Raw genomic sequence first — 18,788 nt, 5'->3', positions numbered from 1 at the left:
GTGTACTGTATTTTTCCTAAATCAGCAAAAGCAAGCAGAAAAAGTGTCAATATCATATTCAGCATTTTATTTACAACCCTTAATTTCCTGGCCAAGTGAGAATTGGCCAGGACATGTGTTAAAGCCTTATTATCTGATCTCCATTGGTTGACATGCATATTTATAATCCTTTTCCTTTGATTTATATTTGCTTTCTACATATCTTATGAATAATGATACATATTCCTGGTCTGTTTACATATGCGAGCTTGATATGGATATAGTTTTTATAATGAGAAATCTATTTACATATAACTTACTCTCCCATCCCCCCTGTTCCTTCAGTCACCCCCCCATCACTCAATGCAGATCTGTAAAGCTTGTCCCAGTATCGAGTGTCGTTCTTGATAAATTTTAAATGTAAGCTATTGGGTGTGAATGAATAAAGCATCCCGTCTGAAGCACACACATTGGTGACACCTTATTAAGCGCATGTCATAGCCACATGGCAGCTGCTCGCGCACAGACACCCATACACAGGCAACCTCTCATTAGGCTATATTGTGTTCGCGACTTACATTGTACGAGTGGAGGCGCGCTGATTGTCGAGAGACGTTTTGACATGCAAGTTAACGCGAAACCGGGGGGTTACGGGGTCATGGTTCAAGATTCGAGAGATTGGCGTAAAGTTGTTGTCAATTATCCTCCAGGCAAAGCGCTGCAAATTTGTGAGAATAGAAGTACGTGTTTATATGTACTGTTGTCTCGAGATCTTTTAGAATGCGCAGTAAACCGTAACTCATTATACACTGATTATTGTTAATGCATGGTGCTCTTGAGTGTAAATGATACTCAAAATTGGTGAAAGCATTTAAATGATACAAAAAACAGCACCTTCAGCCGGCCTATTGCTACAAGTCTAGGGTGACCAGATGTTTACCTGTTTACCTGGGCCAGTCCCAATTTTGAGCTCTGTGTCCCCTGTCCCAGCAGATTTATCCAAAACCACTGATTTGTCCCAGAAATGTACAAGAAATGTCCCAGGTGTCCCTATTTTTGATCAATTTGAAAAACAAAACAAAACAAAAAAACAGTAAAGAGAGGCATATGTTGTCATTTGTTTAGGTAAAATACAGAAAAGCTGCTTAAAAATTACCAAAATACAAAGAAAATGTGACTACACTGACTCACATTAGTGCTGAGTGCAAACAATTTTTCTTAATTATGCACTAGTTTTACAATTTTATAATATAACCAACCAACCCAAAACAGGGATATCACACTTTTTTATTTTGAAAACCTGGTCAGGATTCAAAAAATGTACACATATCACCAGTAAATGCTATCTATGTTACTGCTGTCTGATAGTGTGCCAGCTTTGACCTGACAGAAAAGCAAAGGTGAGCCTGAACATGTAAGGGAAGGGGGGAGGAGAAACAGATCTCACACCTGCCTTGTAAAAGAAAAAAAATCTAATAAACCTGCAGATGCTAGTTTTAAGACCCTTAAGAGGTCAGATGGGGGTTGGATTTATTCTCAATACTTCACCAACAGAGGTGGGACCAAGTCGTTGTTTTGTCTCAAGTCTTTGAGCTCAAGTCCGAGTCAAGTCCCAAGTCAAAGACAAGCAAGTCCAAGTCGAGTTTCAAGTCACTGGTCCAAGTCCAAGTCAAGTCCAAGTCGTCTGCTTTGAGCCTCAAGTCATTTCAAGTTTTTAAACCAAAGTAACAAATATAGCTTAGATTTTAGCAGTTTATATGACTTTTAAACTAAATGGTACTTATTTATATACGTTAAGTATTTATATGAGAGCATTTATATAAATGTCATGGCAAGATCTTAGTGTGAATCATTACAGTCAGAATAGAAAGAATTCAGATTTAAAAGTGCTAAATAACAGTTCTGTCCTGATAGATCATGTTCTCTATAATTCTCTCTGTTTTACTATAATGTACTGAATATTACTGTAGTACATTTGAGGATACCAGATCACAGTACTTCAGTTACATCCAAAGTAACAAACAGAGAAGTGGGAGGGACATGTTCCAGTTTGTTCCTGTAAAATTAAGCACTGCATTTATCAATTGAAAAGAGAAAAGTATTTTCTAAAAACATATATATTTTTTAGGAGAAGCATCAAGTCTTCTCAAGTCACAGGCCTCAACTCCGAGTCAAGTCCCAAGTCAGAGTCGAGTTCCATGTCTTAGTCTATTTTCTCAAGTAAAGTCTCGAGTCCTAAAAATTGTGACTCAAGTCTGACTCGAGTCCAAGTTATAACTCACAAGTCACCACCTCTGCTCACCAATTTTCAAAATATAAATAATGGCAGGAATTACCACATTCGTTGTTAAAAATACTATGGTCTGTTCACACAAGAGAGAACTGATTTAGAGCGAACAAAAACATCTTTTCATTAATCTATCCAAACACAGAAATATTTTGTTTGATCAGGGGCATAAGGCAAGTCAAATTTGCACATTAGTTGCAGTAGCAGGATTCAAAGGCACAAAACCGGATTATTTAGAATGAGAGAAAAGAAAAAGAAAAGAATAGAAAATCCTAACTCTATTTATACAAAAGCAACACATTGGCTCTTACCTCTGACGATGAGCTGAGCAAAGTTGGAGACCCCGGAGCCGCGCTCAGACTGCGTCACACAGCGGTACTGGTCCTGGTCCTGGCTGGTCACCTCGTTCAGGTGGAAGGACGCAGAAAAGCGACGATGGTTTATGTTTTTAGTCTGAGCCACAGGTATATCCTCTCCATTTCTCCTCTAAAAAGCATTAAAAACAGACAGAGAGAGAGACTGATCAGCTGCCTTAAGGGGGGCCCAGGGGAGGGTTAAGTGCCTTGCTCAAGGTCACAAGGCAGAATTGGACCGTGTATTCTAGTATAAACGTTTTACACGTTTTAGTTGATGACAGCAGGTCTGAAGGTCAGGACTACAATAGAGCCATAATGAAATCGTCAGCTATTAACCTCTTAATTATGTTAGCAGGGAGGATGTATGGCCCGGGGCGGACTCTAGGCGCACATAAGAGTGACTGAGTACAGTCTGGTGCAAAGCTTCCACATTCACTCTTAATATTATAATACATTATCTTTTTCTATTCTGTTCATAATCCAAACATGCTACAGGCCAGGTTTTAACAGCTAACATTTATTGTTTTGGTGTCATTGGATTGAGAATGGAAAAAGCACAAGAAGCAGAAGAGGAAAATGGGGTGAAAACAGACTTTGGAGGAAAATCTGGGCTATTTTGGTGTTGATTATTGCCTGGGATCTACAATAAACACAATGCTTTGATTGACAGGTGGATTAGCCAATTATGGACATGCATGGTTCATCCGTATCAAAACAGAACAAGAAAAATTGAAAATAAAATAATATACAAGGCACTGAAAACCATTATGAATTTCTGCAGAATTGTGAGTGAAACGCTAAACTCTTTTGATCTGAGGTCAGGGAAATAAAATTTTCACAGCACGATCATGTTTGGTTGGACTTGAGTCGTAATGGAGGGCTTGGGGACCCGACTATGTCCATCTGTATAAAAAATACAGAGATATCATGCCAGGCAACACTAAATAAAAGTTGTTTACGTTCATGAAATCAATATTGAACATTGGATATATTCAAGCTGTTATATAAACATATGGTCTGGTCATAGTATAAAGAGAGTGGGTCTTAATATTAGAACAGCACTGCATTCTGTAGTGATGCTTTATGTTTGTTGTTTCCTGTGCTGTGTACCATTGTTGGTATCCTTATGTATTATTGCAACACAGTTATGTTACCAAACTATAACAGTGACTCTTGTAAATAGTTCATATAGTTTAATATAAAATGTCTGAAAAAATGTAAAAGAAAGTTCATTGTGTTAGATTAGAAAGGGGGGTGAGATTAAATAAATGTCCTTCTTCCTGCTCCTTTTTGGGCAAATGTTTTGTTGTTATTTGTGCTATGATTTCATTAAAGTTACATGTACCATTGTAAAGAATGTACATTCCATACATATATTGAATATTTTATTTTGTTTTTGAAAAGAAAAAAATGTATAAAAAACCAAGATGAGGAAGAAAAAACATCATTCATGTTATTGCCATATGAACCTAGTCAGGCCGGCGCCACCTAGTGCCCCTGCTCAATTTCATTTCTCTCCAGTGATTAGGTCAGGAATCACAATACACTAGACGGTTCGCAAAAACCCCGGAGGTGTGAGTTCGGGCACCAGCCAATCAGTGAAGTGTCATACATTCAGTGTTGTCAACGATTCCCGAGATCGAGGATTTAAAGCCGCAACAAAGAGAATGTTTGGTGAATTTCATCAAGGGGAAAAACGTTATTGTCCTTCTTCCTACAGAATTTGGGAAAAGTTTAATATACTAGTTAGCCCTGACCAAATAGCAGCGACTGGTTAAATGATAAAAAGTGCCCAAATGAAACCAGCTGATGAATCGGGCTAATATGAACCATGCTTGGTAGAGAAAAGAGGAAAAGGCAGTCTTACAAGAACAGAGTGCTTACCTGTAGCCAGAGCTTGTTGTTGGTGGTCTCGTCCTGTGGCAATACACTGAAAGGTGGCATTCTGCCCAGCGTTCACCTCCACGTCCCCCAGGCGCAGAAAGTGAGGGGACTTATCTGTAAACATACAAAACACACACAAGGAGAGTTAGCACCAAATATGCTTTCACTTTTAGCAAGGCGCAGAAATAAATTCATTTTAGCTGCATCTGCCCAACTTAAACAGATCTGAGATGAAACCAAAACCTCCTTCCTGCATTGGCTCAGAGCAGAGACACCCTTCTCATAAAAGTTGAAACAAAATAAGAAATTCAAGCTCTGATCTTCTGAGGGCTATTTTATTCTGTTTTGGTGATTGCAATCATCGTTAGCTGCTAAAAACTTGACACACAAACAGGTCATGCAAATGTGTTTAAGCGCGCGCACACACAGGCAGAGTCCAAACCCGCTTGTCCAAATGCAGCTGTGAGGATGAATGCTGCCACTGTGTTGCTTTGCAGAGACTGTGGCCTTGAAAATATTTGTACCTTTAAAGGTCTTATATTATACAAAATTGACTCTTGTGAGCCTCAAGTCATGTTAGAATGTTGTTACCTCCTCAAAAACAGACCTGGATTTGTGTTTTGTTTCATTCATACATGTTTTATGAGTAATCCCTTATTATTTAATTATTATTAACATCTCCTTTTACCTTTTGTTCAGTAGAGATCGGCAATTCCAAACCTGAAATTGTCCAAATGATTCTAGTGAAGGTGTATGGAGTGGAGCACTTCCTGTATTAAGACATGACATCACAAGGTGGAACAGAGATTTTTCTGTCCGAGAGAAGAGCTCGCAGGATTTGTGTGTTAAAAATGCGTGAAAGAAACAAAACACAACTCCAGGTATTGTTTTGATGAAGAAAAAATATTCTAACATAGATAAAAATAGAGTAATATGAGCCTTTTAACTTTATTATTGACAAAAAAAATGATTAAAATTGCAAAATCCATCTTTGACCGTGTAGAATTCAATGTTAAAATAAAACAAAATGAGGTGATTGACTTTTTCTTTGTTTTTAGAGGTGGTCAGTGCACCCATTTGATATTACGGTTTAATTTTCTCATAGTAATACATGAATGGCCTAGACCCATTAAATGCTACATATAACAGTTCTCTACGCCGAAAGCCCACAGTCCGCAATATTTCTAGCTCATTAAAATCTTGTAGTCGCTTCATAAAAAGGTCATTGCTGCGATATTAGACCCAGTGTTTGAATTGGCCCCTCTTATTCCTATACAAATTACACAGCGTGATTTGATTGCACGTTGAAAGGCCGCGACAGGCTTTTAGAACCACCAAGGTGAACCGTTTGTTGACGAAAATATCTCGTGATTCTGCTCATAGACATATTGACAGCTTCTTGACGTAATACAAATACTTCAACGGCCGTACAAGAGGAAATGTACAGGGCAGTTTATTTCTATGACTGATAATCAATGGAGTCTAATAGGAAACAGAAATGTCCCTTGGGCTTTCTGAACCGCCGCGTCTACCGAATACAGATGTTAATTGCTACTTCTCGCGACTGGAGGGCACTAGAAAAATACAGCTATGTTTTCTACATTAACAGACACTTGTTTAAAGTATCTAGTCCTGATTGTGGCGAGTGGACTTAGGGTGGAGGGAAAGTCTGAAGGGGACTTGAAACGTAGGGAGAATTTCAAATGGATTGCAGCCCTCATCTCTCAGACAAGACAGCCAGTGTTCGTAGTGTGTGTGTGTGTTTGCAAACTGCTGAGTGGTCAGAATCCTCTCTACTCATGATTGCCCTAATACTGGCTCATTTCTCGCTTCGCTCTCCTCCATCCTTTCTTCCCTTCCTCCGCGTACAATCTCTCCTTTTTTTTAACGTCTCCTACCCCAGACCGTATACACGCCAGTCTCTCCTGTGTCACCTTCCCACTTATCTGCCCACTCGGCTGCGACTGAAAACCATCCCGGGTACAGTCTAATTAGTGGCCAAAGCTATCAGCGTTTATTCAGCGGGCTATGGCTAATTGCTGCCATGCTAACGACTCACCGCACGGGTAGCTGAGCACCTGAATGTCGTCCACGGCGATGAAGCCCACTTTGCTGTCCGAGACCACGGCTTCAAAAACGACCTGGGGAGAGAAAATAAGATTCCTTGAGCAAAGCTGTTCCTTAACTAATGCTGGAATACATTATGTATTCAGTTAATGTCCATGTACAAGAAAGCCTATATTAGTCACCATTAATTGTAAGAAAAAGTAGTGTATTTATGATGTGTGACCCCATGTGTGACCCCAAAAATATGTTCCTAGTTGTGTGTAATATATCAGAAATTAAAGTACCGTATTTTTCAGACTATAAGGCACACTTAAAATCCTTCTCAAAAATCGAAAGTGCACCTTCTGTATTAATTCTGGTTGTGCTTACTGACCTCGAACAGATTTTATGTGGTACAAGGCGCTCAAAAATCTGTCAAAATGTTTTAGTACGACTTTGGTAAACTACGAAGACGCACCACTTGATGGACTGTCAGACTACCATAGTCAGGAGCCTTGCAGACTACCGTAGTCAGGAGCCTTGCGGACTACGTTGTTTAAAGTTTTGTTGATGTGAAACGTAAAGAACTGTGCACAAAGCTGCTTTAAACACATTATAACTCAATGTATATTTGAGTCTCCTCGTTGAAAATAAAAAACAAACACATAACACAGATTCACTAAAACAGAGGCAACACCGGGCAAATTACACCACGATCTGCCAATGGATTGTGGATGCCTGGGCTAAGGGATCAGTCTCAAGTGTCGTCTGTTTGTTTCTCTTAATGCATCTTATAATCCGGTGCATCTTATGTATGAAAATAGACAAGAGAAATCAACATTATTGATATTGTGCCTTATAGTCCGAAAAATACGGTAATAGCAATAGTAATATCGCAGTACTATTTACCAGAATGAGTAACCCAAAATGATCAGGTTTTCCATGTTAAAGGGGCACTGTGTAACTTTTAAGGTGTAGGGTCCACTACTAGTCTCCACAGAGATGTTATTTCTTTGCCTGGAATGTTCCACAGTAGGGCATTTAACATATCTCCCATGCATTTGTTCAGTTTCACGTGTTTTATAGCTCAAAATTATCTAACCAAACATGATTTCTTACTCCATGCAGGCTTGCTTCTCCATAGATCTAACCTGTCTCCATTGTGATTACCAAGTTTATTCTTCCTACTGTGGAATAATCAGGGCAAAACAATAATATCTCCAGTAGAAATGTTACATAGTGCACCTTTCAGGAAGTAGTCTACAAATAACTTGCACTGCTCAGAGTCTGGCTAATAACATCCTGTTTGCAATGCTGCTATATTAGAAAGTAGGGAGAGTTACTGATGTGAAAAAGCATCTGATTTCTTTATTCATTTTACAAATCAGCTGTAGGTCTGATGCCCTTCCTGACCCAAGACTGATTCATACAGCTTGGAACTAGGACATGCAGTGTTTTAGCTTATTTTCTGTCTTATGGAGCCAAACCTAGACACCCCAGACACCAACGGCAAGTGTACTACCCACTAACAGGCAGTGCTGGGAGTAATGCGTTATAAAAGTAACAAATTACTGTAATGCAGTGCTTTTTGCTGTAAGGCAGTGATGTTCGGCATTACAGGGAAAAATTTTTTGGTTTTACTCAGTACAAATGTCAGTAACGCGCGTCACAATGCATTTTAACCTGGACTGAAGTGGTGGGTTTTTCGTTTCTCTTCATACAAATTTGCTAAAATCACCGCAATATCAGCAGCGGTGAAACGCCATCGTTACAGGTCCAGAGGTGTGCCAGTGTAGACCGTCAGGTGACTGTGGGCGAAAGGACTGGCACCACACAGGGCTAATCGCAGCTGACTCCCGATTGCGCTTTGCGGACACCCTGCTTCATGGGCTTGGGGTTCTTTCAGGGGCAGTCCTAGATTCCAAGTCCTAGTCCAAGATTAGTCCTAGTTTGCCTCTGGTTTTGTCCTGGTTCAGCTCTGGTTCAGTTCAGGTTTAGTCCTGGTTTAGTCCTGGTTCAGTCCGGGTTCAGCTCTGTTTCAGTTTTGGTTTAGTCCTTGTGTAGTCCTGGTTCAGTCCATATACAGCGCAAAAGTTCAGCACCTTCGCAGTTATTTTGGTGAGAGTAACTTAAAAGTAATGCAATAATCATGTAATGTCTTACATTTTAAATACTGTAACATTGTTATTACAAATTACTTTGACAGTAACAAGTCATAAATAACGCATTACAGTTTTAAAGTATCTTGCCCAACAGTGATAACAGGGAGCTATTGGTCTCTCTTTTATGTCCTACAAAAATAACCATGAAGACTGGGGTGCATGCCTTTCTCTTTCCCATGGCCCGTGGGAATCTACCTCCTGCACGCTAGGAATGACCAAGGTGCACGCTATCCGCCGCGCCGTTGTTCAGCTGCTGTTGCGTTTCACTTTCTCGAAAGGGGCTCAACAGGTGACGGAGGAGGGAGCCGTCCTAATTCAAAAGTAATGGCGGCGCTTTGTCTTGCGTAGCGGGATATTGTGGATGTAAATGGCCCCATATCTAACCATCAGCCCTTCAGCGCTCTTATGTTAGCAGTCTTCCTCTGTCATCTCTATCCAAACACTGCCTCCGTCTGCGGCTTATGCTCTTTGTTTTCTAAGCGTGTTTGCTCAGAGGAGTGCAGTAATGAAGAGCGGGGAGGAGGAGAGGAGGAGGAGAGGGAGGAGGAGAGGGAGGAGGGGGTTAGGGAAAAGGTATAAGGAAGCGTCAAAGCGGAGCGGTAGTTGTCATTCATCACCTGCGCGAAAAGAAATCCGTCTCAAACTGTTTACTCGAAGCTAACCGTCCCGAGCGCGACGCGATCTCTCCCGTCTCACCCGTTACCCCCACCCTCTCACCCCCGCACCCAGCCCCACCAATCTACTTTGTCTCCCTCTCCGTCATCTTTCACTCTTAGTTCGCAGCGCCGCACCTCCCCAAGACATCAGCTGACTCTTAATACCTCCATCTGGCCTGACTTTTTCATATTGTTTCAGGAGCCTACCTTGTTTAGCTCGGTAAACTACGGACTGCATATGAAGAGAGTTGTTTTTGTGCCCAAAGGGAATGAGCCTGAAGTTGTTCATTTACTTTTTTGTACAAGAGTTTAAGTATGTTTGTTTTTATCACTTGTACTTGAACCTAAACCAAAAAATACAGCAGTAAAAAACAGCTTAAGTAGTACCCCACTTGACCAATTAAATGTTAGTTTTGCAAGAACAGATCAGCATTTTTATTACTTTTCTGATGGGAAGTCCGCCAGATGCAAGTCTCCAAAGAGATGATATTGTTTTGCCTGGAATGTTCCACAGTATTGGCCTGATTTATCAGTCGGTTTCGCTTCATGGAAACTGTCTGCATTAGAATTTGTTCGCTCGACAGTAGGGGGTACTTTTTTTATTTAACCAATCTCTGCTATTTGGTTGTGAGGTATGTAATGCACCACAAAAGGGGCTAACGGGTATCTTAAGCTTTTCCCAAATCCCGTAGGAAGAAGGGCAATAACGTCTTTACCCTTGATAAAATTCACCAAACATTCTTTTTGTTCAGGCTTTAAATCATCGATCTCGGGAATCGTTGCCAACACAGAATGCTGATTGGCCGGACTCGCATTTCTGGGGATCTTGCAAACCATCTAGTGTATTCCGATTCCTGACCTAGTCTCAGGAGAGAAATTAAATTGGGTGGAGGCACTAGGTGGCACCAGCCTGGCTACCACAGTATGACATTAACCTTACTTATATGCATGTATTCAGTCACAGTAGTTTATAACAATAAAATACACCTAGGAAAACATACATGTGTGCAGGATTGCCTCTCCGCAGATCTGACCTGGACATAGACTGGCTGCATAGCCTAATTTTCTCCAGGTTGATAGAAGATTCAAGTCATAGCATTTGCACAGAGTCAACCAGGTGGCGGATCTTCCACGAGAAAGGTTTCAAAGTACACCTTGAAATGGCACTTTTGTTCTTTCAAAATAACACTTTAAATACTAAACGAGGTTCAATTTTGGGATTTTTCACACAAAAATGAGTACACAACATCTCCATTGTCGCCACGTGAACTTTCTTTGCTTTCGCACGTGCCCTGTCCATCAAGTGAACGTAACACCGCTGTATGATATACTGTTTGTAGATTAACACTGCATACATCATTCAAAGCTCTCCCAGATATTACTCCTTGGCCATCTCATTTATACTTGTAACATTTGCATGCGGTGAGCTGCAGAGCTGGACAGTCCATGGATCATTGCGGCGACAGACTCTTACTCATCTCATAAAAGTGAAGCGTGACAGTTTGTGCTTTTCTTGGGCAAACACTGCGGACGTGTCATCAGTCTAACGGGAGGACAGTGTCTTGTCTTCCTATCAGTCACGGCAAATATCACAGTAATGTATAAAGGTATAGGCTCAGAATATATTTGAATCTATAGGAGACCTCCCCCGGCATATGTGTGAGTTATTAAAAGTGTAATAATGTTGGTATGCAAAGGCACACTCCCTTTCTTTTACATTTTCACTTCTGGGGTTGGCATGGCGAATCATCAGTCTACTACTCGTGTGCAGTCATTTGCATAATATGTACTTTGGCATAGTCTTAAGACCAGATGCCCTAACTTACTTGGAGTTTGTTTAGATATCCGTAATATCACATACACAACAACAAATTAACATGCTATTTTGGTGTCAATTTAAATAGATTTTGTTTTTTTTATTTGGTTTAACTTTTCTAAAATTGTAGTGAGTAAAAGTAATTAGCAATAAATGACGCCAACCAATATAAGCAGTTTTTCCGTGAGGATGACATCTCTGGTGTAATTATAGTTGCAATAAATGCATTTTAGTATGCCTTGCTACTTTAAAATAACATATAAATGTAAAAAGCAGACTGAGACAAAGTACAAATTAAACCGTCTTATTTTTATATGAGCTTTAATTAACAAGAACTGTAAAAATAAAGCCTTAATATCGCTCTTTTCAGATGCACTGATGAGCGCGTGCGTCCCTTCTAATCTCAGCCTGCGCATACATGTGTCTGCCTGCGTCTATTCCTCCCCCGTCTCATTAGAACTCCAGCTAAAGTGCAAATACGGAAACATGTTCAAACAAGAAGAAATAGCTTCATAACGTGTGATCCCATAACCTGTGCGCTCCCTTAAAGCCTGGGCAAACCTCACTGATTATGTTTAATTAAAACATGTTGACACACGACTATCATGACGGAGGGGGCTTGGGTTCCAGATGGGCCCGGTGAAAGATGCCCGCTGCAGTCAGAGTAGTACAGTGTCCCCAGGGTTGGATCTGTTAACATGATCCCCAAGTGTGTGTATGTGTGTGTGTGTGTGTGTGTGTGTGTGTGTGTGTGTGCGTGTGTGTGTGTGTGTGTGTGTGTGTGTGTGGTGTGCGTGTGTGTGTGTGTGAGAATCCTGTGAGGACAAGCCACACAGCCACAACATGTAACGTATCTGTCAACACCAGCAACAACAGTAGGATGGGGAAGTGCTATAATTACACACAGGCATGGAAACTACACTTTAACACTTAACTACCTAGATAATGGTGGTAAAACAAAAAATAATTTCTATTATTGTGTCCTTGGAGACTTCACCCGCTTTGCCTAGACTGAATGTGGTGTCCATGTGAGGGATGCTGGTGTTGGTTGAAAGAGGCTGATAGTGTAGATTGGCAGTCTCGCTTCTGTCAGTCTATCCCACAACACTTGTGGCTACAATATTGGTTTACCACCACCAGGGGTGTAGTGGGTGTGGTACACGGGGTACGCCGTCCTACCTACTTCTCTCAACATAAGATATAAAAAAATAACAATTACAAAATAGCTACAACTTTAATGTCAAACTGGAGCTTTTAGCAATGGTGAAAACAAACTGCATAGGCTCATGATATCTGCAGGACTGTCCTATAGCCACCTGCGACATGAGGGACCAGGACTGAACCAGGACTGAACCAGGTCTGAGTGGATGGGATGGGCCCAGAGGTGCGCCAGCGAAGACCGTCAGGTGACCATAGGCGAAAGGACTGGCGCACAGCTCCGCGCACCATGGGGTTAAGGGCAGATGCCGCCCGATCAAGCTTTGCGGACACCCTGTTCCGTGGGCTTGGGGTTCTCCTTCTCTCTGTCAAGTCCTGGTTTAGACCTGGTTTAGACCTGATTTATTCCTGGTTAAGTCTTGGTTTAATCCTGGTTTAGACCTTGTTCAGTCTTGGTTTAGTCCTGGTTTAGTCCTGGTTCAGAAAAAAACGCTTTCCCTCTCTGTGTAGCTGTTGCTTTCAGGCTTCTTGTTTTGGTTTTAAAATGTTTGTATTAAACCGCTCTATGTGATCCTGATCCTGTTTTTATTTCGCTATTTTGTCTGTAAAGCAATCCTATTTCTGATATGGAACTTGGGTCCAAATTCGCCCATAACGACTCGCCTCGATGGGCTTCATTTGACTGGAGCCGAACTTAATGGGCGAGTCACACTCCCTTAGTTCAGTTTTGTATACGGTCTATGGATCTGATTCAGTACAAACTAATTACACATTCTTTCACTTTTCCAAACTAATTATCTATGTAAAAGCTGTTCCCCCTACAAGAGCGTCCAAAACTGTCCACTGATTCCATATATAACCTCATTAAAGTCCAGCATCGCCACATACAACCTCCCCATGTCTTTCTCAGTGCTGCTGTAGCCTAATCGTCACCTCCTGAGCCCCAGTCAACACTGATAAATCACCCGCTCTCCTCTCCGCATGTGTTTGTGCGCGTTGTCCGATTGTATTCCCATAACAAAGCATTAACATTTAGCTCCCCTCACAGACCCGTCATCACCCGATATAACGCTTTACCTGATATTCATTGGGCCAAAATGTGGAGACCGCCAGCTCAGCCTTCAGCCAGCCTTTACCTGAAAGCACAATGGAAAAGTCAATGTGATGATGGAGTGGCTAAGTGAGTGAAAGTGCGGATGTTTATAGCCTGGAGCAGGTCTGTCTCACCAGTGTAGGATGTCACGTTCCATATGGGGTTAGCGTTGCGAGGACTCTTGTTCACCTGTGGAGACACATTAAAAAAGAATGTAGGTAAAGATAATGCAAGTTTATACAACAACAGACATAAAGGCTAATTTGACAAAGCAGTAGGGATGTAACCATAACCGTGATATATACCGTGATATTGTATCGTCAAAAGTCTCACAATAATATCATGGACTGTCACAATATATCAAATCAAAAGTTCCTTTACTTAAAGGGCCCATCTCATGCAAAATAACTCTTTTTGCATTGTATCTTATGCACATATACAAGCACAATTTGGGTTTTGGACCCAAATTTTATGAAATTTATAAATTTATGAAATTTATGAAATCTTAAAGATTTCTTGGAGGCAGACACAGACCAGGAACTATGAAAGACCGGCTATTGCTCATCCCCCCACCCATCCTGAGAAAGCACATGCTCGGCCCTTCAAATGTGACGTAGGCTCTGAGTGAGCCGCCCTTCCTCTGCCCATCTCAGGGAGGGAGGGGGAGACAGGCGTGCACCCTGACAGGGATAGGAATAACCTTTTTTTCATCATGGCGATACAGCGCGTTCAGCCTTATGTGTTAGCGCAAGCACCGCGTCGGCATCAGCTGAACATTACTGATTGGTAAAGTATTAATAAACACTAGTAGATAAACGTATCATATCGTGTACACTGCAGTGTAGAACAATGAGCTTATGCTGTTGCTTTTGTTTAGGTGTTCATGTGGGAATTGTCAGCCGATGCAGGGTGGAGCGGGGAGGGGGCGGGTGCGAAGCGGTTTCTACTATCAAACATGTCATAAGTGTAGCTGGCCGTGTCATTGTTGTAGCAGCTTTAATTCGTTGTCACGTGGGAGGGTGGCAGAAATACGCTGCAATTTCTTTAAAAAATGCTGAATCAATCTAAAAACCACTTTGGCGATACATACAAGGCCCACACATCACTCTTAGAAGGTAGAAAGCTCTGAAAAGTAGATTTTGCATGAGATGGGCCCTTTAAATGCATTGTTTTACAGTAGCAACAGCTTATAGACATCGGGAACTACAAATCCCATGATTCATTTCAGCTCAGACAACATGAAATTATATGTTTTTTTTTACCTGAACTCTTGGGATTATGGCTAATAATTCACACCAAAATCTTGCCAAGGTATTTTAAAAGCAAAAAAACAGTGTCCTATCTAGAAATATATTAACCTCTCCAAAATATCGCAATAAAAATCGTACCGTGAGATGCATATCGTGATAATATCGTACCGAGAGATTTGGATATCGTTACATCCCTACAAAGCAGTTTGGTCTGTAGCAATAAATAACACCAACCAATTTTCGTGTTTCGTATTTTCATGAGCATGACATCTCTAGTGTAATCATAGTTATATAATTGTATTTTAGTATGCCTTGCTACTTTAAAATAACGTATAAATGTAAAAAGCAGACTGAGACAAAGTACAAATTAAACCGTCTTATTTTTATACAAGCTTTAATTAACAAGAACTGTAAAAATAAAGTATTGTCAGTCAATATATATGCGAGTGTTTGTCAAAAGTATTGCATAATGTAAATCAACAACATGACAGCAATGACATGTCAATCTAACTCGGAATGTTAATATTGCAAATTAGAGTGTGTTGTATTTAGTCTGTTATGCCTGTAGATGTAGGTGTAGTAGAATAAACAAATATGACACAGATGAATTACAAGACTGCGCTTCAGGTTTGACGAGTTCAGTAACACAACTTGTTTGCTTAATCCCACATTAGTCTGATTTAAATGTTTGTGTGTTTTATTGCTATGACAATGACATACTTTATATATAAGAAGTTGTATAATAACTGTTGAACATTGTGATCATACTTGAGTTTTATTGGAACACTGTAACTCCATTGTAATCTATTTCAATAGTTTCAGTACTTCAATACGTAAATACTGACCTTGTTACTCAATACCAATTCTGAAACCTCAATGATAATTAAAAACACTATTCTTTTAGACAATAGAATATAATTTTCAACATTACATTGTACTATTTTCTTTTATATTACCATGTGGCATTATCTCTGTAATCTGTGTTTCATAAAGGTCGATGTGTATACAAATTTATGTGGTTTTATACTTCTAGATCATTCTAAAGCTATTCAGGGAAGGTTAATTTCTGTCCTGTAAATGTGACTTTTTTACAATTGACACCTGCTCAAATGGGTAGCCAAATGAAATTATAGTCCAGTGAGGTTCATTTGGTCTTCCGATAATTTATGTTATAAGGTTCTTTTGTCAGACCAAGAGTTTGATTTCATTCTTGATATTTTTGACTGCTCCCTTTGGTCTTCCTCAGAGTGGTCACGTGTCCGGTCAGCTGATTTATAAAGATTTTGGCGCTGTCTTCCTACAGGTGGAGGCAGGACGACAGCGCCATCTGCAGTCCGACTTCCTCAGGACAGTATCTCAGGTGTGTGTGAGTAAAAAAGCCCCCTCGTCCCCGTTTATCGTCCTCTGGGTACGTTTCCGTATTTCAACTGCTTCTTTAATCCAGCGGCGGTGTTTGTTTTCCTCTGTCCTAATGTTTGATGATGTTTGCTCCGTCCCAGTCCATAGTGTGGTTCTCTTTTTTGCAGTGAGTTGTTCCTGTTATGCTTTGTATTTTGTTCCTCGTGTTTCCTATGTTTTTTCTGAATGTTTTCTTTTAGTTTACTGCCTAACAAAACTTCTGACAGCCCTAAATAATAGGATTGTCTGTGTAATTCCTTAGAGGTTCAGGTGGCTTTCATAGTAAATATATTGAGTATGCTGATATTGCAAGAAAAGCATATATTATCAAACTGTGTTTTCTCAAAGGTACATGGATTTGGATTGGTATTTGGTGTGTAGACGCACCTTGACCAGTATGTTAAGGGTGCCCGGGCTGGAGCCGTCGGGACTGCTGAGGAGGTAGTTGAAGTCGATGCAGTGGGTGTCATTCTCCTTCATGACAGGGAGCTGAAAACGTGCCTTCTCTCCTGCGTCGTACTGAGACACGTCCACAAACATGTAGGATCCTGGGAGCAAAAAATACAAAAATGTTATTACAATTAAGTTTATTTGATTATTTTTTCACATGTAATCACTTTTTGTTATTTCTGTCAGCTCCAATATTTTTAAAAGGGTTAGGGTTACTCCAGAAATGCTGTGTACCCATGTTTCTGTATGGTTTACTAATCTATTTAACCCAAACCTGCTATGGGAACGTACGATTGGATACCGCACCAGGTCAAAATTGATCTATATCTTCGCAAATTATTAACAGAAGTTGAAAAGTCAATATACATCTACAATACTTCATAAAAATATTTGAAACTGAAATTGTAAAATTAAGCCAATGTACAGTATGTTAAAGCAGGGATTTTAGGTTAAGATGTGGAAAAATGTTGTCCAGTATTGGTCAACGTGATTTCTAAATTGCTGTTTTTCTTTTCATTAAGTTACTTACAAGGAATGCAACAATAACTGAAATATCGTGATATCGTATTCTCAAAAGTCTCACAATATATCGAATTACAAGTTCCTTTGCTTAAATGCATGGTTTTATAGCAGCAACATCTTATGACAATCAGGAACTACATATCCCATGATTCATTTCAGTGCAGACAACATGAAGAGATACGTTTTTTACTTTAATTCTTGGGATTATGATGGAAATAATTCACACCAAATTCTTGTCAAAGTATTTTAAATGCAAAAAAGCATCGTATCTACAGTTATATTAACCTCAAATCAATATCGCAATAAATACCGTACCGTGATAATGTGGTACCGAGAGATTTGGATATCGTTACATCATAACATGGAACTTTGAATGTTATAAATGAAAGATTGAAGCTTAATTGCTGTAAAACTAGTAGAGCTGTGGTCCTTTAGTTGATCGGTTGATGATGTTTTGGTCGACCAAAATTTCCATTTGTTGACTAATCATTTTGTTTAGGTTATAAGGATTTATATGGGATAACAGCTCAAATGAGAAGTTAGTGAGTGAGTTAGCTAATTTTTTGTTTTTTGTTTGTTTTTGTATTTATTAGGGATGTAACAATAACTGAAATATTGTGATATCGTATCGTCAAAGTTCTCACAGTAATATCGTGGACCATCACAATATATCGAATTACAAGTCTCTTTGCTTAAATTAAGAGTTATGGTGCAGCAATAGCTAAAAAAAGACAGAAAGAACTTAATTTCAGTGCAGACTACATGAAGAAATAACAGTTCTAAGCACTTTTAAGTCTTAGTTCTTTGGATTAAGTCTTGTCAAGGCATTTTAAGATGAAAAAGTAGTATATGAACAGTTTTGTTAGCTTCCACAAAATATCACAATTAAGTATCATGAGATGTATATCATGAAAATATTGTACCAAGAGATGTTCCCTAATTTTTAGTCTCCCCACAGTATATCGTACAGTGAGCCTTGAATATCGTTACACCCCTAGTATTTATATGTTAGAAAAAATAAAACGTTTGATCAGGTTGTTGTTTCCTAGTGCCTTCATGCATAAATATTTGTTTTTGTCTCATGCCGTTGTAGTCTTGCAAGAGCAGTTTGAGTCAGACACATAGAGATAATAGATTATTCTGATACTGAGAGCTTTTGTTACGTCCCCTTTGTAGTCGACTAATAAATCAGCAGGACAGGTCTTTCGTTGATCAAGAATTTCTTAAGTCGACTACCACCTTAAAAAATTGTGTATCAAACAGATGAATGTGCATTTAGAATATTTATAGGAGCAAAATTCCTCCTAATTGTGCACACTTTTGTATCTTGTAAACCGCATTGATTCGCCCCAGTTGCTAATTTGTGCTGAGGGCAGGACTGTGGCTGAAAGAGAGATAAAACTGCTTGTGCTAATCTCGACGGGGGTAGACGTTGGCACCGGCGTCGCTTGGTAGATGGCAGAGTCCTGATGCCACGCTGGCACATGAGCAGTGAAAGAGCCAGTTGAACATTCGAGCACTGAGGCTGGGAGACTCCACGGACTGAAGCGGCCCACTTGACTCATAACATTGTCCGCCAGTACCTCTTTAAACATGGCCGCCGTGCCATTTTCTCCATCTCTCTTGTTTTTGAATGTGTGATAATATTATGCCAGCAGAGGAGAGACATTCAAACGGAGCACAGTTGGGCTTTTTCATCCGCGGCATGGACACTCACATAATGACCCGTCG

At 40.1% G+C, this 18,788-nt stretch overlaps 1 protein-coding gene across 1 annotated transcript in view; it reads right to left on the bottom strand.

The window, feature by feature from the left end:
* The window catches only part of LOC110156273 (protein tyrosine phosphatase receptor type K), a 163,575-nt gene that overhangs the window by 65,832 nt on the left and 78,955 nt on the right, over window positions 1-18,788 (bottom strand). The window contains 7 exon segments of the mRNA XM_055149438.1: window positions 2,578-2,752; window positions 4,507-4,531; window positions 4,533-4,620; window positions 6,566-6,647; window positions 13,422-13,480; window positions 13,572-13,626; window positions 16,473-16,633. Coding sequence (XP_055005413.1) covers window positions 2,578-2,752; window positions 4,507-4,531; window positions 4,533-4,620; window positions 6,566-6,647; window positions 13,422-13,480; window positions 13,572-13,626; window positions 16,473-16,633 — 645 coding nt within the window.

The sequence above is a fragment of the Boleophthalmus pectinirostris genome, unplaced genomic scaffold (genome assembly GCF_026225935.1).
Source record: "Boleophthalmus pectinirostris isolate CB_2022bp ecotype Guang Dong unplaced genomic scaffold, ASM2622593v1 HiC_scaffold_13, whole genome shotgun sequence".
Lineage (NCBI taxonomy): Eukaryota > Metazoa > Chordata > Actinopteri > Gobiiformes > Gobiidae > Boleophthalmus > Boleophthalmus pectinirostris.
This window is presented reverse-complemented; position numbering and strand designations above follow the sequence as displayed.